We start from the raw sequence: 25,120 nt of genomic DNA, 5'->3' as shown, positions 1-25,120 counted from the left end.
TGCCAGGGTTAGGCTGCCATAATTGAACAAAGAGGAAAAAATAGTGCAGAGTAGTGAAAATGGCTTCAACAGTCCATCCCCATAGATTTATATTTTATGGATAGGTTTTGTTCAGTTTTTATGGCACCAGGGACTCTGGACTTGAATATACCAAGGATCCTCTCTTGTCTCAACGTCAAACTTTGAGAACTTCCAGTTGAAGAAATTCCCTCTACCAATAAAAGGCTGCCCTTTCTCTGAAATACACTGTATTACACTCAGTAAGCACACTGAGAGGTTAAATTAGTTGAACCCAGATCTAATACTCTTCAAGGATTGTTCTCTAGCCACTAATCCCTGGTGACTCTCAGGTGATTCCTATTGATTGCGATGGCTATTATTAGATATAATAATGTCTCCATTCAAATTGTCTCTTGTTAGAATGGGTTATGGTGACTCAATTCGTAGTCTGGTACCACTGGCAAGGGGGAGAGTTGGGAGCAACATGTGAACCAAACGTCTTCTGCCTTGCTTTGGGGGAGGGATAAATTTGGAACTGCCAAAAATAGTTCATGTCTTTGGCAAAGACAAGTTAATGAAGATGTGGGCCAATTGAGGCAGCAAGGTATCTTATTAGAGTATTGAAAGGAGGGATCCCATAAACAGGTCCCAAAGGCAAAGCATGCAAGCAGAAAGCATCCAGATGACACTAACATCTGAGAGACCAAGCAGAATGAAGCTCAAGTTTGAAACTGATCATCTGAAAGGGTGTGAGCTTACACCAAAAGGCAAATTTCCAGTTTAGCATAGTTGATTGTGGTGACTGGGTTAGTATTCTTTTAAGCCCTAGTGTTTGGGCTTTATTCTACCTTGGCCTTAAGAAGTAATTTCAGAGGAAAACAACTCCCTGCCCAGGTGAGCCTGGCTTATACATGAAACCTTACATGTATGCACAGCCTTGGATACTGTGTGTTCTGCATTGAATCTGAAAATTGTATGTGGATGTGAAGTACTATGGTAACATGTCCCAGGAAATCTGACTTCTCTCAGGAATCACATTCTATGGTTATGTCCCATAAGTACCTTATTTTGACATTTTTAGGAACTGATTTAGCCATCATGGGGACTTTCTGGCATGTCATCTTCCTCTACCTGTTTAGACTTCAGTATATGAGTCCCTAGAAATTACCTGATACCCACAGAAGTTGTGACTTTTTCAGGGTCATGCAACTGGTAAATTAGAGACAGAATTTGAACTCAACCCCAATGATATTCATGCAACATTTGCTTCATCCTTTAATGTTTTAAATGTGTATCCCCCCAAAATAAGTATTTAATTATGCTCTCTCAAAGGACTTGGGATCACCTTGTGACAAATGAAAGATGAAATGACTGAGGAAACAAGGGTCTAAACTTCTGCTTTATTAAGTGATACATGCCAAAAAAAAAAAAATTAGGACCAAGTTGTTCTCACCTTTGGCACTGGACTCAAATCCTGGGAGAGACAGATTTTTATTTATTAAAAATGATTAAAACCAATTGATTAAAAGAAAACAATTAACCAGGATACAAAATTGGATTTCTCATTGGAGGAGAGATTAAGGACTTTCTTTGTTGGGAGTGAGAAGAGCAAACTGATACAATTCCCTGAATTTGGAAAAAAGGTGTCCCACTTCCCCAAAGTGTCTTTATCCGATCAAAAGAACATGTAAATAGAAATTGATTGATCAATGACATATAAGTTGCTTTAGATGTATAATTGTAAAAAAAACTCCTTGCATCTGTTGTTGGATTTGATGAGTTTCTAGTAGGCATAATTTAGGTCCTTAGTCAAGGATCTCTAAGTAGCAGGTAGAGATGATCCAGCTTCTTATCCATTCAGAGATAGGTTTAAATAATACAGTAATACAATAAGGGTTTCTCACAAGACTGAAGTGGATTAGAGCCATAATTAAATAGAAGGGGAACTGAGCTAGGCTCAAAACTTAGTCACAAGCTGGTGTCAGTATGGGTCACTTAATTCCCACAATTAGCCATGTGCTATTTTAATTCCTTCAGCAATTCAGATCTGTCTTGTAATACCAGTGTGATCTTGGGCAATATACTTCCCCTTTCTGGGCCTGAGTCTTGTCCTCTAAAATAAAGGGCGTATCTAGATAATTTCTAAGATCTCTTCCAGCTTGAGATAGATGATGCTTTCATCCAGTGATGGACTTTATTTAGGTGTGACGGAAGCATGACCCATGTGTTGATTTCTTGCATGTTGTGGTTACTTGTCTAAATCCTCAGGAAGTTTTGAAAAATAAACCTGAATACGTCAGTTTACACATTTGGGAATTTTCTTGAACTTCTACCGTTTGAGCCCATAAAATTGATGACATAACAAATGGTTTCTGGTACATTTTAATGTACATATATAAACAAAAGGAACCACACAGTTGATTCATATGGTACTATTTAAGGACGTCATTATCAGCCAAATAATCACTGTCTTGAAGAATTTAATCTTTCCTCAGACCACATTGTTTGGATATTGTATGTAATCAGGATACAAGCCATGAAAACTATCATCAGAAAACAATTGACTTAATATAAATGAGTTAGTACAAGTGAGATTGAAGGAAATCTAGTGTTGTTTTTTTCCTAAAAGTTCAGTCTTGAGACTAATGGGTAGATGAAGAGAAAGACATACTGCTCAAACCAAAAAGGGGTTAGGCTACTGGAGCCACTTCCAATTCTATACTTGGGCATAGCATTGGGTCCAAGGTTCAGTTTTAAAAGAGTCTGCTGTCTAAACAAAATGGGGCTAAGCTCTCTTCTTCCCTCCTCCACTCCCAACATTTTTGGATCATTAAAACTTAGGCAGTTTAATCTATATCTTATATGAGAGCTCATAGCTAGAGTTTAATCAAAAGAAAAGGAGCAATACAGTATTCAATTTATGTCAAGTTAATAGGAATTTAGTAGTCACAAGGACTGGGGATATGAAGGAGAGGGAAGGAAGTAATAAGCTTTTATATAATGACTACTATGTGCCAAATAGTGTGCTAAACACTTTGCAAATATTATTTCATTTGATCTTCACAACATTCTTATGAAGTAGATTCTATTAGTCATTTTACAGTTGAGGAAACTGAGGTAAACAGAAATTAAGTGACTGCCTCAGTGTCACATAGCTAGTGTCTTAGGTTAGATTTGAACTCAGGTCTTCATGGTTCCTAGCCCAGGGTTCTATTCCCTATACCATCAATTGCCTCTACAAAAAAAGGCAAAGGCAGTCCCTGCCCTCAAGAAGCTGAAAATCTAATGTGGGAGAGAGAATAATATCACATAAAAAACTATGTATGAAAAGGCACACCTATACATGGATATAAACACATATGTACATAAATCTAAAAATATAAATATGTGTGTGTGTGTGTGTGTGTGTGTGTGTGTGAGATAGCTAATCTCAGGGGGAAAGCACTAATGAAAAGCAAAGTTTCTTGCCAAACTTGGGATGCTAGGTGAGGGTTGAAGGAAGCTAAGGAAGCCAGGAGAAAGAGGTGAGGAGGAGGAGAATTCTAAGCATGGGGCAGAGACAATAAACATGCCTAGATCAGGAGGTTGAAGGTCTGGTACTGTGAATAGCAAGAACACCAAAGCCATAACATTGAAGAATACATGATAAGAACTAGGGTATAAGAAGTATAGGAAGGGACCTTACTGAAAAGGCTTTGAAAGGTGAACAGGAGATTTTATATTTGACCTGGAGCCACCACAAAGCTATTGGAACCTGTTAATTAGGGTGATAACATAATGAAACTTGTGCTTTAGGGAAATTGCTTCGATAGCTGAGTAATGGATAATGGGCAAGTCACATAACTCTGCCTTAGTTTCCTCATCTATAAAATGATCTGGAGAAGGAAACCACTCCTGTATTTTGTCCAAATAGAACCATGAAGAGTTGGACATGACTCAAATAACTCAACAACAACAATTAAAGGAAGGACTGGAGTAGAAAAGACTTGAGACAGGGAAGAGAAAGAAACTCCTATAATAGTGAAGGCATGTGGATATAAGAACCCATACCAGGATAGAAAGAGTCAGAGGGGAAAAGAGCAATATCTGCAGTATCCTGTAAAGGTAGAATTGACAGTGCATGGCAACAGATTGGATCTGGGTGAAAAAAGAACAGAATCAAGAAAAAAGAGAACTAAGTTGAAAACTTTGGTGAAAAGGAAGATAGTGGCACTCTCCGTAGTAATAGGGAAATTAGTTTTGGAGAAAAGATAGCAAGTTCAGAGTGGGATAATAGAAGGGACAATCTACTGAGACAAGATGAAATAGGATCATGTATGCACGTGTATAAATTTATTGTGTACAAATTTGTTGTCATGAACATGTTTTCCTCTTCATGTGAGATAGCTGAAGGAGGAGACATTAGGAGAAGGCATTTCAGTTATATGAGATGACCAAGAAGAAAGAAAAGGGAGTTGATAAGGAAGAAGAGGGAATTCTTGATAAATAGTCCCAATAATTTTCAATGAAACTGAAACAAGCTTGGGGAAATCACAGGAAATTTGCAAAGGCACAAAAAGGAATTAGAGTTAGAAATGGAAAAGAAATCCACCACAGGGTGTGGGGTACTGAATCAATTAGGGAAGAGAAAAATGATTTTTTTGCCACAATAAAGGCCCAATTGAGGTTATGCAACATAATTTTTTATCGGGCCTTCTCTATTCACCTTTGTGATTTTTCTCCAGTTTGGTTTAATAACATATGAATATTGAATGAAAACAGCATGTGGTAGGATCAGGCTTGGCAGGGCAATACTGGCAATAGGCAAAGGACTCAAGAAGAAAAAAATAAAGAGTTGAAATGAGTTTGAAAAAGGAGGGGAATATATTGAGTACAGAGTGATGATCTCAGAATCATAAAAAGAAGAACACTGGTAGAGATTATAAGAAAAAGGAAAAGGCAAAATGACAAAATCATATAATTAGAAAAAAGAATTTCAGAGTTCATAAACATAAAAGAGGAACAAATATGAATAATGGCAAGGTCAAAGGTATGACCATCTCTCAATGTAGCTGATGTAAGGTATAGGACTAGGTCATGAGAAACAAATAAATTGAGGAACTGGGGAGTTAGGATGTTTGAGGGAATATCTATCTATCTCTATCTATCTACCTATCTTTCTACCTATTCATATATCATCTCTTTGTATCCATCCATCTATTTATCTACCTACCTTACTATCTTTCTACTTATCTATCTATCCATCCATGCATCCATTCATCCATCCGTGCATCCATGCATCCATCCATCCATCTATTCATCCATCCATCTCATCCATCCTTCTAGCTATCTAGCTATCTAACTATCTGTCTCTCTGTCTAAATTGAAGTCTCCTAGTTTAAAGGCAGGAGTTGGAAAAGGAAAAAAATGTAAGCTAGGGACTGAACTCCCTGAGGAAGGAAAGAAAGTATTTTGGAGGTCAGTAGATAACCACTAACAGGATCTTGATTAGAGATAAACTTTGATAGAATGAACCTCAAAGGAGAGAAATTAGTAAATGATGGTGGTAGAAGAAGACTCTAAAATGACAATGGGAAGTAAGAAATAGTCTGACTGTGCCACAATAATTCATGAGATGGGACCAATATAAGTGAAAGTGCATTGAGAAAGGAGGATTCCTTCCCTGTATGGAATCTACTGGTCTGGAGTTATATTAATGTGCTGGAAGGATCAATGAAATGGCTAATCGAGCAAGGACCTTACTTGCAAGAAAAGCAATTGATGTGAAGTTGTAAAATATGAATCTGTAAGGAAATATTAAATGTAAGAGATTCACAATAAGCTAGGCTTATTGAAAGAAAACTAAACAACAAAAAAACAAGCTACAGGCTAAAGCCCATTTAGGACTTTACTTTTTACTAAGTATACTCACTATATGGACTTCTCATATCTTTCCCTTCTAGACATACACATTTTAGAATGTTTGTTCTCCTGAGATCACAAATGAATAAATACAAAATAGGACAGTCAGGACCTGACCCAAGTGCAAGTTTTTCTAGTTGAATCCCCACCCCCGCTCAATACTAAGTTCAATGGGCGGTTATTATGATGCTGGACTGGAACTAATACTTTTTTCCCCATTATTTAAAGTCTTGGTATTATGTTCAGTATGACCAAGAGATTACTTGCAATCTGACAAACTCTACCAGAATACAAAAACCTTTCACATAAAAGGAAGCAGGCCCCCAATCTGTCACATTATCAGCCAGAAATAGGAATGGCAACTCTGAGCATGGTCCATGGGTTGTTTCTTATTAGCCAATTTAATCTTGATACATACTTTATACAACAAGATAACATACCTAGAGCTGGAAGGGGTCTTAGTAGTCAGTCATCTATTCAAGCTTTCACTCCTATCTTTATACTATTTTACTTATAAGGGAACTGAAGTACAGATGGCTTCTTTAAGGTCATATAAATAGTGTGTATCCAAATCAGCATTTGAACCTATGACCACCTACTCCAAGAATTATGTCACCATTATATAAAGTCCAGTTGACCCTATAAAGAAATCTCAAGTTGGTAATATTATATTTAAAATATATTTTTTGAAGTGGAGAATGTACCATAGGTTATCTATTCTTATTTTAAAAATCTTATTTAATATTTCATTTTCCCCCAATTCCATGCAAAAAACATTTTAATTTTTTTTTCTAATTTTGAGTTCCAAATTCTCTTCCTTCTTCCCCATCCCCCATCATGGAAAAGACAAGCAATTTGATATGTTATACATATGTAGTGATGCAAAACACATTTCTATGTAAGCCATTCTGTGAAAGAAAACACAGACAAAAAACCACATAAGAAAAATAAAGGAAGAAAAAGTATCTTTCATTTGCATTCATGCTCTATAGTTCTTTCCCTGGAGATGCATAGCACCTTCCATTATAAATCTTACGGAATTGTCTTGGATTATTGTATTGCTGAAAATAGCCAAGTTATTTGTAGGAAAATCATAATACAATATTGCTGTTATTGTGTACAATGTTCTTCGGGTTCTGCTCATTTCACTTGGTATCAGTGCATATAAGTCTTTTCATATTTTTTTCTGAGAGCATCCTGCTCACTATTTCTTAAAACAAAATATTATTCCATCTCAATCATATACAAAAAACTTGTTCAATCATTCCCCAATTGATAAACATCTCCTCCATTTCCAATTCTTTGCTACCATTAAAAGTGTTGCTATATATATTTTTGTACATAAAGGCCCTTTTTCTTTCTTAATCTCTTTTTTATCTTATTTAATATTTTATTTTTCCAAATCACATGTAAAAACAATTTTAGCAATTTCCTTATGAACTATTTTGGGAGAAACAAATAAAAAAAAAAGTGAAAAACCAAGAGAGGAAAAAAAAAACAAGAAAAAGAAAAAAATGAACAAAGCATGTGATGATTTATATTCAGTCTCCATAGTTCTCTCCCTGGATGTGCATGGCATTTTTCATTCAAAATTTATTAAGATTGCCTTGGATCATTTAACCTCTGAAAAGAACCAAGTCTGTCATAGTTGATTATTACTTTCTGTGTGCGATGTTTTCTTGGTTCTGCTTGTTTCCCTTGGCATCAATTTATGTAAATTTTCCCCAGCCTTTCCAAAATAATCAGAGTTCTTTTATTTCAGATAATTTACTCCATTCTACATCTCCCTTTCTTCTTATTCCAGAGTATTCTTCTTTATCAACCTTTAATTTTTTTTCTAGAAAATCAAACCATCACATTCAACTCACATCTTTGCTTTCTATCTATGTATACTCTTTATAACTGCCCTAATAATAAGAAAAAAATTTAGGTGTTTTAAACATTATTTTCCATGGAGGAATATAAATAGTTTAACCTCATTGAACCCCTCTTGTGAGTCCTCTTTCCTATTTACTTTTTTATGCTATTTTTTTTTTTTTTTGCATCTTCCCTTTGAAAGTTAAATTTTCTATTCTGTTCCAGGCTTTTTATCAGTAATGTTAGAAAGACCTCTATTTCACTGAATATTCATTTTATGCAAAAGGATTATATTTAATATTGCTAGGTAGGTGATCCTTAATTGTAATTTTTTGCCCTTATGAATACCATATCCCAAGCTATCCAATTCTTTTAATGTAAAAATAGCTAAATCTTGTGTTATCCTAATATTTTATATTGATATTTTAATTGTTTTTTTTTTTTTTTTTCACTACTCCTTGCAATAGCAGGTCTGGAATTGGTCTATAATATTACTGAAAGTTTTCATTTTGGCATCTTTTAGAAGGTAATTGGTGGATTCTTTCAATTTCTATTCCACCTTCTGGTTTTAGAATATTGGGGCAGTTTTCTTTGAAAATTTCTTGAAAGATGATGGCTAGGCTCTTTTTAAATAAAGCTTTTTATTTTCAAAACAAAGGCGTAGACAGTTTTTGACATTCAAACTTGCAAAATCTTGCATTTCAATTTTTTTCTCCATCTTTTCTTCCCATCTCCTCCCCTAGACAGCAAGTGATCCAATATATGTTAAATGTGCAGTTCTTCTATACATATTTCCACAACTATCATGCTGCACAAGAAAAATCAAATCAAAAAGGGAAAAAAGAAAAAAAAAGAAAACAAAATGTAAGAAAACAGCAACAAAAAAGTGAAAATATTATGTTGTGATACATACTCAGTTCCCACAGTCCTCTCTCTGGGTGCAGATAGCTCTCTCCATCATTAGATCATTGGAACTGGCCCGAATCACCTCACTGTTGAAAAGAGCCATGTCCATCAGAATTGATCATCATCTAATCTTGTTGTTATGTCAATGTTCTGTTGGTTCTACTAACTTCACTTACCATCAGTTCATGTAAGTCTCTCTAGACCTTTTAGAAATCATTCTGCTGTTATTTCTTATAGAACAATAATGTTCCATAAAATATTCCTACCATAACTTATTCAGCCATTCTTCAAAAAGGGCTAATACAAACATTTTGGGGCTCATTTTTTAATCATGATCTTCAGGTAATCCAATAATTCTTAAATTACCTCTCGGATCTATTTTCCTATTCAGTTTTTTCCCCCCTGTGAGATACTTCACAATTTCTTTGATTTCTCATTCTTTTTGTTTTGTTTAATTTGTTTCTTGATATCTCATAAAATCATTAGCCTCTACTTGCTCAATTTTACCTTTTTAGGAATTATTTTCTTCAGGGAGCTTTTTTACCTCCTTTTCCATTTGGCCAATTCAACTTTTTAAGAAGTTCTTCTTGTCAGTGAATATTTATCTTTACCCATTTGATTAATTCTGCTTTTCCATGCATTCTTTTCTTCATTAGATTTTTGTATCTTTTTTTTTTATCATTTGGTCTATTCTGTTTTTTAAAGTATTATTTTCTTCAGTATTTTTGTGTGCTTCTTTTACCAAGCTGTCTTACATCACTCTCATTTCTCTTTCCAATTTTTCTTCTATCCCATTACTCTATTTTAAAAATTCTTTTTGAGTTCTTCCATGGCCTGAGACACATACATATTTTTTTTTGAGTCTTTGGGTGTAGGAAGTTTGATTTTGCTGCCTTCTGCTGCATGTATGTTTTGATCTTCCTTGTTACCATAGTAATTTTCTATAGTCAGAATTATTTTTCTCTTGTTTGTTCATTTTTTCAGCCCATTTCTTGACTTTTAACTCTTCTTCTTCCCAAATGGAGGAGACACTATCCAAAACTTCATTTTTTGTGTAACTTTTCAGAAGTATTGTGGGGACCTTAAGCTTTTGGCTCTTCTAACATAGTATAATCTAGGGAGAGGTGTATTTACTTCTCTCTTGCACTATACCCTGGTTTGTAAGTAATCACAAGCACTCTTTTCAGACCTGGAACTGTGACCAGGATCCCTGCTTCCTTGCAGTTACAAATTCTGCTATGCTAGTGTACCTCCTTCCACTAAGATCTAAGACTGCAACTGAAATTCAAATATCGGCAATACAATAGACTCCAGCCTCTGAGACCAGCAAGGGGATCCCTATAGATCTCCTGATTTCTTGTCTTATCCTCTTACCTTATGTTGACTGAGAAATCTGGAAACTGCCACAGATGCCACTGACTCAGTTGCCCTAACGTCTCCTTCTGGTTTGCTGGATTCCAATCTGTGCTGACTCATCCTGCGCTGGACCATGCTCCTCTCTCACAAAAGACCTTTCCTGCCAATCTCTTAAATTGTTGTGGGCTGGAAAACTGTTTTTGTGGAAATTTTAAACTCTATAATTTATTTAAAGGTATTTAAATGGGTTTGGGGAAGAGCTCAGGTGAGTATCTATATTTACTCTGTTATCTTGGCACTGCACCCTGAATTATCTATTTTCTAGAAATAAGACTGGTCATTATTCTTAGTCTGGTTTTCTTTTCAGTTCGTTCTATTTAAATTATTGTAGTCATTGTGTATACTATTCACCATATTGTGTTTATTTCTCTCTGCATGAGTTAATATTAGACTGTTTATTTTCTCCGAAATCCTCATATTAGTCATTTGTAATGATGTAATAATTTCACCCATGGCCTGAGATTTCATCAATGTAGAAAAAGTAGTTCTAATCTTTCCAGTGACAAACTTTCAGCTGTTATGCAAAGTAAAGTCTTAGAAGGCTGACTAGAGGACTAAGAGGGCATTTAACTTGCCTTGGCCTTGCAGCCAGTATGTGTCAGAAGCCAAACTTGAACCCAGGCCTTCCTGACTCAGAGATTAACTCATTTTCCTTTAATATATGCAGCTTCTTTTGACCCAATAGCTGTCCATTTCATCTAGCAGTATGTTTAATCATATCCCAAACACTGAGCATCCATATTGTCTTCCCACAAAGTATTTTCTATGAATATTTTGACACCCATGGGATCTTTCTTTCTATTTTCAATTTTCTTGGGGAGTTTCTGATAGAAATGAGAGGATTCAAGGCCCTAAAAGGAGAAAAGACTGATGCCAAAGAGAAAGGAGTAAAAGCAAAGATAGGTCCTTTGATCTTATATCCAACACTGTGCTAACCCCTCTCAGGACTTCATTTTGGACATGGCCCTGGTAACAATACAGCTTAGCTTTTCCAGGGGGAAGTATCTGTGAGATGTGGGTGAGCCCTTGAAATCAATGCCCAATCACTGTGATAGTCCCTAGTCATTGAAAGAACAAGAAACAGATTTTGTGGGCCCACTTTAAAAATATATAATATTTTATTTTTTCCTCAGTCACATGTAAAAACAATTTTAAAATTCTTTCTTCAAATCTTGACTTCTAAGCAATTTAACATAGGTTATACATATGTAGTCATGCAAAACTCATTTCCATGTAAGTCATGTTGTGAAAGGAAATATAGCCCCCCAAAACATACACACGCACATACACATGCACACACACACACGTGCGTACACACACGTGCGTACACACACACACACACACACACACACACAAAAGCCACAAGAAAAATAAAGAAAATAATTTGGGCTCTACCAGTTCTTTCTCTGGAGATGGATAGGACCTTTCACCATTAAGTCCTACGGAAGTGTCTTGAATCGTTGTACTGCTGAGAATAGCCAAGTTATTCATAATACACCATAATACAATATTGCTGTTACTGAGTACAATGTTCTCCAGGTCCTCCTTGTTTCACTTTGCACCAGTTCATATAAATATTTCCACATTTTTCTGAGAATATACTGTTCATTATTTCTTATAGAATAATAGTATTCCATCACAATCATATACACAACTTGTTCAGCCATTCCCCAGTAACAATTTCTAATTCTTTGCCATCACTTAAAGAGCTGGAAATGGAGTGGATACCCATCAGTTGAAAAATAGACAAATAAATTATTGTATATGAATGTTATGAACATTGTTGTTCTATAAGAAATGATCAGCAGGATGATTTCAGAAAGGCCTGAAGAGACTTATATGAACTGATGCTAAGTGAAGTGAGTAGAACCAGGAGATCATTGTATACCACAACAGCAAGATTATATGGTGATAAATTCTGATGGACATGTCTCTTTTCAACATCAAAATATGAGCAAAGATAATTTTCAACATTCACCCTTGCAAAACCTTGTGTTCCAAATTTTTCTCCCTCCCTTCCCCCTTCCCTCCCCTAGAGAGCAACCAATCCAATATATGTTAAACATATACAATTCTTCTACACATATTTCCACAATTATTATGCTGCATAAGAAAAATCAGATCAAAAAGGAAAAAAATTGAGAAAGAAAACAAAATGCAAGCAAACAATAACAAAAAGGTGAAAAAATACATCCAGTCCCCACAGTACTTTTTCTTCCTGCAGATGACTCTCTCCATCACAAGTTTATTGGAACTGGCCTGAATTACATTATTGTTGAAAAGAGCCACATCCATCAGAATTGATTAATACATAATTTTGTTGCGATGTCCAACGTTCTCTTGGTTCTACTCACTTCACTTAGCATCAGTTTATTTAAGTCTCTCCAAGTCTTTCTGAAATCATCCTGCTTACCATTTTTTATAGAACAATAATATTCCATAACATTCATATACCATAATTTATTCAGCCATTCTCCAACTGATGGGCATTCACTCAGTTCCTTGCTACTACAAAAAGGGCTACCACAAACATTTTTGCACATGCAGATCCTTTCCCTTTTTTTATGATCTCTTTGGAATATAGGTACAGTAGAGACACCACTGGATCAAAGCACAGCTTGATAGTTTTTCGGACATAGTTCCAAATTGCTCTCCAGAATGATTGGATCACTTCACAACTCTATCAACAATTTATTAGTGTCCCAGTTCTCTCACATCCTCTCCAACTCTCATCATTATTTTTTCCTATCATTTTAGCCAGTCTGAAAAGTGGTACCTCAGAGTTGACTTAATTTGCATTTCTCTGATCAATAGTGATTTAGAGTTTTTTTTTTTTCATGATTAGAAATGGTTTTAATTTCTTCATCTGAAAATTGTCTGATCACATTTTTTAACTATTTATCAGTTGGAGAATGGCTTGTATTCCTATAAATTTGAGTAAATTCTCTGTATATTTTAGAAATAAGACATCAGAATTTTTGGATGTAAAGATCCCTCTCCCCCAGTTTTCTGCTTCTCTTCTAGTCTTGTCTGCATTGATTTTATTTGTACTATACTGTACTATAACTATTTAATTTAATATAATCAGTTATTCATTTTGCATTTCATATTGTACTCTAGTTATTCTTTGGCCATAAATTCCTTCCTTCTCCACAGATCTTTGTTTTAATTTGCTTATAGTATCACTCTTCGTGTTTAAGTCATGAACTCATTTCGACCTCATCTTGATATAGGATGTTAGGTGGGCCCACTTTTTAAAAAAAGTAATTTTATTCTTTTAAAAAAGTTTTTATTTGTTGTTCTGAATTCTTTCCTTTTCTCCTCCCTTTTCCTTACCCATTGAAAAGGCAGGAAATATGATACTTATTATACATATGAAGTCATGCAAAACATTTTTTCACTTTTTAAAAACAGGTAATTTCTATGTGTGCACCCTTTTGATCATGCTCTAGCTGAGCCATTGAGCCTGATCAGAAGTGTTCTTTATCAGTCATCTGAATTCAGGGGTATAATGTTTCTGAATCCAAATTAGAGGACAGTAGTAGTAGCATTTCATAAAATAATTTGTAACATACACATGAAATTATCACTCCTGCTCAAAGGCTGTATATACTTTGATCTTTGATTATGTTTCTTATAGTGGGTATGCCCTGGCCTTCATGCACTAAGTGAGCATAGGGGAGAGGATCTAGGTTTATGATGCTTTTTACTATAAGAACCTCTCAAGTAAGGAAAAACCTTCTGCCAATGCATGTTGGCATCTTATAGTGGTAGAGTTGTCTGGAACACACAGAGCTTAGTAGAAGCATGACTTGCACCCATGTTTTTCTAGCTTTAAGAATGGGGTTTTCTCCATTCTACCTTTTAGAGGTTAAAAAAAACAAGAAAGAAAGGAAAGCATTCAAAATAAGAACTGTCTTTGGGACAACTCAATGTTCAAGTCTGTGAAACATTTTGTAAATTAGACAAAACAAATTATTCTTTGGAAGTTGTCATTCTAAGAGGAATTTCTTTCACAGTGTATGGCTGATTTTGATCATTGCATTTTTTTAGATTAAAAAAAATTTTATTCCATGAATATTGAAATATATAATTTCAAGAATAAATTCATATAATATTCTTGATCCATCCATTGATAAAGAAAACAAGTGTCTCCAACGCTTTCATTCTTGTAAACTTTGCAAGCTCATCATTAATGGTTAAATATTAATGGACTGATTCATCATTAATAGTTAAACAAAACCCCTAGGTTTTTGCAAAGGCTGTTTCTTGTGACTAGAATGCATTCTGTTCTCACTTCAATCCTAGAGTTCTGAGCTTCCTTAAAGACTGAACTTGGTCCAGCTTCTACATGAAGCCACTGCTGAGCACTCTAGCCTGGGGATTCTCTCATTTTCTTTTTCTCACAGCACAATGTTAACAATAAAAATAATGATAGTAAACATTTATATAGCACTTACTGTATGCCAGGAACTGTGGTAATTTCCTAACAATTTTAACTTCATTTATACTCTATTGAAATAAGTGTTATTATTATTTCCATTTTACAAATAAGGAAATTTAGACAGAGGTTACATGGCTTCCCTAGGGTCCCACAGTGTCTGAAGTCAGATTTGTACTTAGGTCTTCTAGACTCTGGGTCTGGTACTTTGTTCATTATACCAACTACCTAGCTTCCCCCCTCCCATTATTCTTTGCTTGAGAAATACCAACATATTATGCAAGACTTGAACATATGCATTTAATTGTAAGTGTATTTAATCACCATGTTATTCATTGAAATCCACAGAAATTCATAGCAACTATGTGGGCATATCTTTTAAGAACCACCGCCATAATTATGAATATTCTTTCCCTTTCCAATTAAATTATCATTTAATTTAATTTATATAAACTTATCAGTGTAAAGGTGCTATTTTCCTCCCTCAACCCCAATAGAAGGAAGGCTGCTTGAAGGCAATTTGTCTTTGTATCCATCTTACCTTATACATGCACAGTCAGTGCTTAATAAATATTTGTTGAATATAACTGAAAAGGAAATACTAAAAACCAAGGTAAAAGCATAAATGTGGCAGGATGAGTTGTATGATTAAGATTTCAGGGCAGCACAGAATCTGTCCATCTATCTGTTCACCTTCCCTCTCCTAACCTAATGATACCCTCTTTTCCCAACCATAGGTGTCATTGCTGTGCATGAGTCAGCCCTTAATACTTACCTTATGACTCCTTTCCTCTCTTGCCTTTGGATCACCCATTCCTTGAATTCTTTTAAGATTATAGTACTCCATGATTTACATCCACAGAACATTCCCCAGGAGAATAATGGTTCTAACAATCTGGATTTTTGTGTCTTGAAGAAACTTGGGTTCATTCAAAACAGCAGTATCCTTGAAAGCTTCTTAAAAGATCTTCGGGACCTATACCCAGTTTTATCTTGGTACACAAAGATTGTGCTTGCCTTCCCATTCTCCCTCTCCTTCTGCAGCCATAGGATACAGTGGGAAGCATGCTTGGATTGGAGTCAATATAGGGATTTAAGCTAGTCATTCTCTTGGTCAAGTCTTAGTTTCTTCATTTGTAAAATAAGGGAATAGCAGTAGATCACTTTTCATCACTATTTCTCCATATCACATGGATCTTCTTTCTTTGGGTTTAGTTCTTTACTATTCTTTTTTTCCCTACTCTGCTACGTTCCTCTAGAGGATGATTTATTTATTGGACTTGGAGTCCAGACATCTGCATTCAAGATCTAGTTTGACCATTAATTGTTCAGTTATCTGAGAGTATGATGCTTAGACCTAAACATCCACCCTTAGGATATCTCCAGAGTGCTAATCCTGCCTCTCCAACTATATATTAGATGCTTCATAGTAGATGCTATGTAAGCTTTTTCAACCTATGTGTCAGAAACTGAACTAATTGTCTTTCTACCCCAAAGTTTCTTATTTCAATTGAAAGTGACATCCAGATTCTTCGCTGTGGCGTGATCCTTTTCTCATTCTCACAGTCATAGTCAATCAGCTGCACTGCCCATCCTACTCCCATTATATCTCCCCCATCTAGTCCCTTATCTCTTCTTTCAGTGGTCAAAATTAAAGTTCAGGATCTTATCTCACCTAAATTTTTGCAACAGCCTCCTAATTGGTGGCCCTGCCTTGGGTTTCTCCTTTTCACAATCCAATCTCTACACAAAGTGATTTCCTTAAAAAACAAATTGACTAAGTCCTACCCTTGCTCAATAAACTCCAGTGGCTCCTTACTATCTTTAGAATTGATCCTTCTTCTCTTGTCATTCAAAATGTTATAACATTGCTTCAATTTCCCTTTTCAACCTCAATATTCATTCTTTACTTTTATGTACTTTAGTCCAGCAAAACTGACCTTCTTGCTCTTCCTCACATGGCACCCCTCCATTTCCCACCTCATTGCTATACCTTTGCATACCTTCTCTCCAGGAATATGCCTTCCTCATTATCTTTATCATTTGAAATCTAATTTCCTTCAAAATTGAAGTTGTCCCTTTTATATAAAGCTATTTCTGTTTCTCCTCAATTGCTAGTGCTATTCCCCCCTTCAAAAATACTTAACATTTTAAAAATCCATTTTGTATTTTTATTTTGTATATGATTACATGAGAACATATTGTTTCCCCAGTTCCCTGAAGGCTCCTTTGTATCCCTAATACCCCTGAATATCTGGCTCACAATAGGTGCTTAAGACATAAGTGTTAGTTGATTGTAATTTTTTTGACAAGCTCTGTTTTTCCAGAATAAGAATCATAATTCTGGTAGACTTCACAAAGATTTTTTAGTAGAGGTCCAGATTTTGATTGTGTTAAGGTGTTGCTACGGGTTTCAGTTGGCCATGTCTCTTTGAAAGTACTCCCTCATTAGTAAATTCCCAGCAAAGAGTACAGCCAGGAGTCTCTGCCCTGGAACAGCCTCAAGGTCACCTGATCTGTTTTAGTCCTAGATGGGAATCTTCCCTACAACATTTCTGACAAATGTCCATCCAGTCTTTACTCAGAAGCCTCCAGTGATGCAAAGTTTCTACCTTCCACTTTGCTACTTCCACTCCACTTTGAAGTGTTTAGCAATTCATTGGAAGTGTTGCTTCCTTTAACCAAGCCAGTGCAGTTTCTCTCCATTACTTTCCAGTTAAAAGCTGCCACATAATTCAGAGATGTGCCCTCTAACCCCAGACTAGTATTGTTAAGGGTTAATAACTATATTCTGAAAGCTAAAATAGCTCTTTAGGTAATATCCTGAACCTGGAACAAAACCATGTATAGTTAAGTACTTAAAAATGAATTGATTTTTTTTTTTTTTTTATTGTACTTCTTGGATTTGCCTAGATCTTTCCTCTTACAATCCTTCCACTGTGAATGTGGCAGAAGGCCATCTCCCACCCAACTTGGAGGGACTAGACCCTGGGTAACATATGCAGAGTATGAGCCCCAAAGCTTAGTTCCATTGTCTCAGCCCTGAACAAGGCACTGTGGGGCTGGCAGGGGCCCCCTCCCTCTTGCAGGCTGTTTCCTGCTTGCGAAGCAGTGGCCCCTTCTGGGAGAGCTAAAGTATTTCAGCCAACTTCCAGAATTTGGTTTAACATTCCCGTCTCTGTGGAATATTCAAATGCTCATTCTCCAGTCAGATTCATAAAATAGACATTTTCCTTTCTCTGCCTTTGCTGTCTTTATGACCCAGTGAAATTCACATTCAGAGTCTCCTGGAAGGATGTCAGAGGAAATTTGGCTGTCAAGCCTTTTTAATTTAATACTGCCAAATAAAGGCAATGCTGCAGAGAGGGCTTAACCAGGAGAAACTTACCCACCGGGGCTTTATCTTTATTAAGTATCCAAATTTAACTTGGGGGAAAAAAACCAATTTAGTCTTATACAATGGGACTTAATTCTGACCCTCATTTTTGTTGTTGTTGTTGTTTTGTTTTGTTTTGTGTAGCCAGAAGACCCTACAAAATATTTCTGATCCTCCAAAAAAAAAAAAAAAAAAAAAAAACTCAGTACAAGATTGCTCTATCTTTGCAGACTTGGGTGATGATTCAATTAGTGTTGACAGCAGAGGCTAGGAAATGAGGAATACCTAATTTGTAAAAGGGAGGAAGTAGACTCAAATATGAATTGGTTTTCTTGGATTTTCCTTTAATATAAGTGGATTTTACTTGCCTTCTTAGAAGCCTTCCAAGTATTAATGTGGCAGATTATTCCCTCTCCCCAAATTTTGTGGGAGGTAAAGATTCTGGGTCATGTATACCAGTTTGTTTTCTTACACAATTAAGTATGGATTTTTATTCTCTAGTAATTTCACATAATTGCTCCCTCCATTCCCACATTATCCTATCCCAGAAACAGATGCTGCTTGTCCGGGTGTCTTCCTCAACTCCTAAATCAGGTAGGTACGGGCTGACGATGGGCTGGCAGGTTATCCTAGCCCCCTTTCTTTGGGCCTTGTTTCTGCACCTTTCCCACCTCACTGCCTATCAGAGGTCCCCACCAGGGAAGAGGCAAGAATAAGGAAAGCACTTGCAAAGTGAATTTCATTAAGAGTTAGGAGATTCTCTGATCCCAGAGTTTTGGAAGCTCAGGGAGGAGATGGGAATAGTGTAGGGATCCTCAGCTCTCGCTCCAATCCCTCTGCAGGTTCACCTACAGAACACTTGATTTGGAAAGGAGAAATGAACACCAAGCTATTGGACAAGGGGTTCACGTTCCTTCAAAGTCTCGAAAACATTCACAATTGGTCTTTCATGCAAGCGTTCAGGGAGGAGACCGTCGCCAGGCAATCGGGTGGTCCCAGAGGACAGCTCCCTGGACAGTCACACGATTCCAAGATTTCCCAGGAGTGTCTCTGGTTAGCAGGCCAGCGGGGGAACAGCGCAGTGTAGGACTTTTCCAAAGGGATGCCCCTAGTGCTCTAGGAAGCAAGTTGGTTTAGTAACCTCGCAGGGAGCGGTTCCAGACCTCCCGCCCCCGGCCCTAAGACTAGCCGCGTCAGAGCTCCGAGTGGAGAGGTGCTCACCTTTCCCCTGCATTCCCGAGGCCTGGCACTTTCTCCATTGCCCTCAGGTGAGAAAGGAGGGAGGGAGTGTCCGCCCGGGCGGAGCCCAGGACAGGAAGTACAGGGACTTTCCCATTCGGGACTCCAGAAAAATCTCCCTACCTGAGTTCTACCAAGCGTCAGTGTTAAAAGAGTTTACAGTCCCCTCTCCCTGGAGCTCCGTAGGAACTCCCTGACCCACATATGCCCCACAGGGGGGCGCCCGTTGAGCAGCCCCGGGGCCCGGGAGCGAGCCGTTACCCAGGGAGGTAGAAACAGAGAGTCAGAGTCACAGACAGGGACACATACAATCAAACAGCAGTAGAGACAGAGGAAGAGATAAAGGACGTTGGGATCAAAAGGAAGAGTGAGAAGAGAGGCTAGAGACCGCGGGAGAGGCTGAGTCCCGGGACTCCTGCCTTCCCATTCCCGAGGAACCTCTGGGCTGCGCTTTCTACCTCCCGAGCTCCCTGTGAGGCAGTGGGAGGTGGGCAGCTACGGCGTCCTTGCCGGAAACCCAGGATTTGTGTTCTGCCACACACTGCGAACAAATGCCTTCCCCTCTCTGGGCCTCAGTCTCTCCATTTGTACAAATGAGGGGGATCCTTGGGCTAGGTGGCCTCCGAGATCCCCAGCAGCTGTAAAGTTTCGGATTACAGCTGCGGCGGCCAATCGCAGCCCCTGGAGTCAGCCTCCCTTCCTCGCGCGGCGAGGGCGCTGTCCCTGGCAGCCGCCTAAGAGGGGTCTCCTCGGCCCGGCCGACCCAACTGCTGCCCTCCCTCCTTCCCATGGGAGCTGGGCCCCGGTCCCTAACAGCGAGCACGGAGTCCCGGCGCTCCTGGGGGTCGGAGAGCCTAACAGCGCCGCCTCCGCGGCTCCAGGCCAGGACTGGGGGGGTGTGGTGTGGAGGGGGAGGGGCGCAGCAGGGGGAGGGGCAGAGTCAGGGGAAGGGGAGGGATGAGGAGGGGAGGCGCGGCGTGTCGTCCAACCTGCTGGCGAGAGGTGGGTGGTTGGCGGGGCAATGAAAAGGGCAGGCAAGGAGTTCCCCTCAAACTTTCAGCAACTCCTTAGGTCTTCGCTCTCCGGCCAGCGGCGAAAACAGTGGCAGCGCAGTCACGACGATGGGCCTGGGCAGAGAGTGAGAGAAGTGTCTCGGGTCTGCTTTCCTGCTAGTCCTTCTGTCTGTCCACTCTCCCTTCTTGGCGTCTCCTCCTCCTCCTAGTCGTTATCGTAGTCCACCTTCCTCCTCGCGAGCTTCGCATTCAGTGTCTACGAGTGGGGTCTCCGAGCGCCTTGGAAGGGCAAGCCCGAATCCGAACCCGAGAGCGCTGGAGAGGATCGGCGCGGCGCGGCGCACTGGCCAGGTGACCCACACGCACCCTCCGCCCCGGGCACGCTGTTGATCTCTATCTATCTGATTGTCTTCCCCGAGACCCTCCGAGACCCCCCGAAGTCCTTGGCAACCCCATCTAGGAAGAGATCTTCGGGACTCGCTGCGCATCCCCCAGCCATCAACTTCGACCGGGGCGCCCGAGGGGCCAGAAAGTTGCGGCGCGCCTGCGGGAAAGAGACGCCAAGAGCCTCCCGACAGCAGGCTCCGTTAAACGCCAGTATAGCCAGGGATCTCCAAGCGCCCACTGCCGAGATGTCCGAGAAGAAGGATGGCAAGGCCAGGGGAAGAGGCAAAAAGAAGGAACGAGGCTCGGGCCAGAAGACTGCGCCCCCGGAGGGCGGTGAGTGCCGACCCCAGAGACGCCCCCTCTCCGCCTCTCTCCTTTCCTCTCTTCCCTTCTCTTCTTTTCTCCTGTCTTCGCTTTATTCCCGTTGGGTCCCACCCTGCATTCCCCAGAGAACCCAGCCCAATCTAGCGAGCCGGCAGCGGGCAGGTTGCAGAAGCAGCGGCGACAGCAGCGCATCCTGAAACCTGGAGCTGTCTCCATCTCCTCCTTTTTGCGGCGGGTGTGGGCGTGGGGCAGGGAAAAGGGCCAGGGCGAACTTAGGGGTCCCTGGCCCGACCTCTCCCTTACCTGGCTGCCTTCCGCCTCTCCAGCTCAAGATCCAAGCAATAAAAACTGGAAAGGACCGATCCCAGCCGTGGACCGACCCATTTCCCGTCTTTAGAAACTGAGGCCCAGGGAAAGTAGGCAGGTAGTTAGAACCAAAGGCTCGGGGCCGCTCGCTTCTGGTCTGTAGTTTTACAGCGTTCCCTTACTTGAATGCAGCATTTTCTCTTGAACAGTTTCTAGTGGAACCCGAGTCCTGAAATCAGGCCTCCGGAGATATTGAGGGAATAGTGTGGAGGAGATGGTGAAACCCATTGGACGGGCGCCGGCTGCCACCTAGTGGAGCTAGCCGGAAGAAGTTGCCCAGAGTCCGAGAGTAGGCTTGGGACGAATGTAAGTGGACTGATTCCCAGAATGTATGTGTGTGTCAGGGTTGGAGAGAAAGGGAAAGGACAACTGTGACTTGATGTCGGCTCTAGGGCTCAGAGGGTCTCTTGGAGATGCATCGTTCGCCCCGCTTCGTTCTAACCAACCTACAATTTTGATCAGCAGCTTAAAATTCAAGTCAGACTAGCAGATCACATCTCACCCCATCAAACTTCTCAGATAAAGGCTTCCAGATCCCCCCAAATCTTGGTTGAGTCTCTTTCCTAAATCCACACGTATGCGCTCTCTTAAACTCACAAGGGAGTCTAACTCTTGATCTTCTTCTTTGGGGTGCCCAGCTGCCTCTTTTGATTAGGGCATGTCCTCCCGCTGGTTGAGTGATTGAAAATGGAAACGATTGGCCTCAGGGCCTTATTTTGCTACCCTCTTGCTGTCCCTGTGTTGGCTTCCACTTCCAGAGAGGGTAGCTGCCCTTGTGTCAGTCAGCCTCTGTTTAAAAATACATTGTTGAGTATCCTCCCTAGAACACATCCCCCCAAACTTTGGAAGAATGAATGAATGAAACATGCTTGAAAAAACTCTTTTAGAATGGGTGTTTTCCCTCTTTAGATCCCAATGGTTGTAGTATTTGTGAGACGTTCTGACCCCATTTAGGGATTTATTGGCAAAGATACTGGGGCGATTTGCATTCTTCATTGGCTCATTTTACAAATAAGATACTGAGACAAACAGGTCCAATTGGTAGTATTTATTAAAGACTTAATGAACTAGGTTCTCAGGAAAATAAAGACTTGGATCAAATAGGGTTCCTGGGATCCTTCACTCATATTTTAAAAGTAGAAGACAGATTCAGAGGGACAGAACAATACAAAATGTGGGGAGTGTGGAAGCTGGACCTGTAATTTCACTTGAATGGGGGAAATTCTCAGTTTGGAAATTCCCTCTACCAATGAAGAACAGCAGTTCCTCTGTAACTATCATCTTGGTTGCCTAGACTCATAAACATTAAGTGAATTAGTGTTACACTGCTTGTATCCAGCCAACAGTCCTGAAACTAGGTTTTTCCTGACACCCCTGACTAGTGGACTTTGAAGGTGAGGTCATGCTATTCATTAGCCTCCACTGTACAATATCATTTGTTGTGCACCAAATAATAGGTAACATTTGCATAGCTTTTTAAGGTCTGCAAACCACTTTACAAAGATTTTCCAGTGATCTTGACTATCTCTTAAGAAGTAGGAGTTTTTTATTCATTTCTATTTTACAGATGAGAAAACTAAGGCTCACTGCTAGTAATTGTCTGAGGCTTCATTTGAATTTCATTCCAGAATTCTATTTATTACCCTCTTCAACTGCTTCTACACATCAAAGAAATTTAAAATTTTGTTAGGTGAGGCTTGTGGTGGAATGAATCTTGTCTGCCCTCCAGGTGGGGGCAGGAAGTCTGGAAAGGTGGGGTGGAGCCAGATACTAGAGGACATTGAAGGCCTAGAAAAGAGGTTGAAATTTAATCTGTAGAAAATGAGGCACCACTGAGGATTTTGGGAACAGCCAATGATGTCACTGGATTTTGTGGTCATATGGAATTACTTTGGCAAGGGCTTGAGGGTTAAATGATAAGACCTCTTTAAATGTTATATATGTGGAAAATGATAGTCTTTCTTCCATCTCCCATGTTTCCATGTCCTCCATAATCATCAGGAGACAGCACTCTTATAAATTTATAGCAATTAAATGGGAAAGGACTTTCCAGATCATATGTACAAATGAAGGAGCATCTATTAACCACCTACTGTGTGCCAGGTACTATATCAAATAATACAGATATCTCCTTTTATAGAAGAGGGAATTGAGCTCCAAAGAAAATTAAGTTTACTTGTCCAAAGTCATGGCTCTACAAAGAGATAGAATTTTTAAATTCTATTGTTAATTCTAACAGCAAAACCATTGTGTTTTATTTCATCACATCACACAGTGCAGGAAGGGGTGAACATGGTGTCTTCATTGCCTATGTATATCCTCTCTCCTGGTAGTAAGCCCTGGTCTTGCCTTAGTTAGTGGCAATGCTGCTTTGTGGGGATAGATGTGAGGTCCTCTTTAGAGTTCCATTGGATCCACAGATAGAATGCTTTAGATAGGACTGATCTGGAAGTACCCATTTTATCTTTTTCTTTTTTTAATAGTTTTTTTTGTTTGTTTGTTTTGTTTTTTTTTGCTGCTCAGGCAATTGGGGTTAAGTGACTTGCCCAGGGTCACACAGCCGGGTGCTAAGAGTCCGAGGTAAGATTCGAACCCGGGACCTCCTGACTTCAGGGCTGGCGCTCTCCTCCCTGCGCCACCCGGCTGCCCCGCACCCATTTTATCTTACTAGTCATTATCCTTATTCAGGAAAACTGAAATTTCTATGTATATGCCCATTATCTTGTTCTTAGCTTGATTGCTTGAGAGCACCTTGTCTGCTCCTTTCAGTCACCCTGTGACTGAGCTGTGATTATTCCCATTTTACAGAGGGAAATTGAGGCCAGGGAAGTAAAGCAGCTTGTCCAAGATCACTCAAGTCCTCTAGATCCTGGCCTAGTATTATTTCTTTTATATTCTGTTTTACAGCAATCTCTCAGTAAGTATCCATCATTCCTAAAGGCATGAATTTACCAATTGGAATGATGTTCCTATTTCTTTCAAGTACTTTTTGGTTTCTTTAGCTGGTTTTTTGGTCTCCCTATCCTATAAAATATGAATATTCCTTAGGGCTCTTTATTCCCTAGGATTCTGCCCAGGGCTGGATTAGCTCTTATTTAGCAATCTCATTAGTTCTTCTAGACTTATTATCTCTAGGTGGGCAACTCCTCACTTCCACACCCTAGTCTGATTTAGCCAGCTTTCATCTCACTCTCTCACTAGTTTGTTGTGAGGAAGGTACTGAGAAAATGAGAATTATTTGGACCTTGCATTATTATATTTATTCCCATTCATCCTAGCTTGCTTTAGTGGCTTAGAAACTCCTTAATTGAGGATCTGCTTAAATTTCCAACAAATGATCCTGTATAACGTAGGAGCTTAATAATTAATGAATTAAGGTTCAAAAGTGAATAGGAAACTGGGACACAGTAGTTTTGGAGTCAGAAGATCTGTTATAAAATCTTGACTAATTTACTTGTTACTCAGATGATTTAGGGATCAAAGTTTTTTGTTTTTTGTTTTTTTAATAATAGCTTTTTTTTTTCAAAATATATAGCTAGTTTTCAACATTCACCCCTGTAAAACCTTGTGTTCCAAATTTTTCTCCCTCCATTCTCCCTACTCTCTCCCCTAAATAGCAAGCAATCCATTATTATATTTTTACATTTTAGATCATAGCTTTTTTTTTTTAATTCCCTAGTTTTACAGGCAAGGCAACTGAGTCTTGGGTGGAGTAAGTGATTTGCCTAGGGTTTCCAGCTGGTGTGTCTCAGGCACGAACTAAGTCCAGGTCTTTTTAACTCCAGACCAGTCCTCTGTCCATTCCCTCATGCTGAACAGATAATTTAATCTCCAAATCTATTGCTTCAGCTGTAAAATTTAAGGCGTCTCTGAGAGTTCATCCAAATCTACGAC

The 25,120-nt window shown here is 39.2% G+C and overlaps 1 protein-coding gene across 5 annotated transcripts in view; it reads left to right on the top strand.

The window, feature by feature from the left end:
- The first annotated feature begins 20,151 nt into the window (after positions 1 to 20,151).
- NRG1 (neuregulin 1) overlaps positions 20,152 to 25,120 on the top strand; it is a 212,519-nt gene continuing 207,550 nt past the window's right edge. For 2 of the 5 annotated variants that reach the window (XM_023505640.2, XM_031942693.1), the window contains exon 1: positions 20,153 to 20,869. In XM_023505640.2, coding sequence (XP_023361408.1) covers positions 20,782 to 20,869 — 88 coding nt within the window. In that variant the 5' untranslated portion in view covers positions 20,153 to 20,781. Of the gene's footprint in view, positions 20,870 to 25,120 lie in introns of all 5 variants that reach the window. The other 3 variants (XM_031942696.1, XM_031942695.1, XM_031942694.1) reach the window with 2 other exon arrangements.

Source organism: Sarcophilus harrisii, chromosome 6 (genome assembly GCF_902635505.1).
Source record: "Sarcophilus harrisii chromosome 6, mSarHar1.11, whole genome shotgun sequence".
Lineage (NCBI taxonomy): Eukaryota > Metazoa > Chordata > Mammalia > Dasyuromorphia > Dasyuridae > Sarcophilus > Sarcophilus harrisii.
Note: the sequence above shows the minus strand (reverse complement) of the source record. Positions and strands in the feature narration are given on the sequence as shown.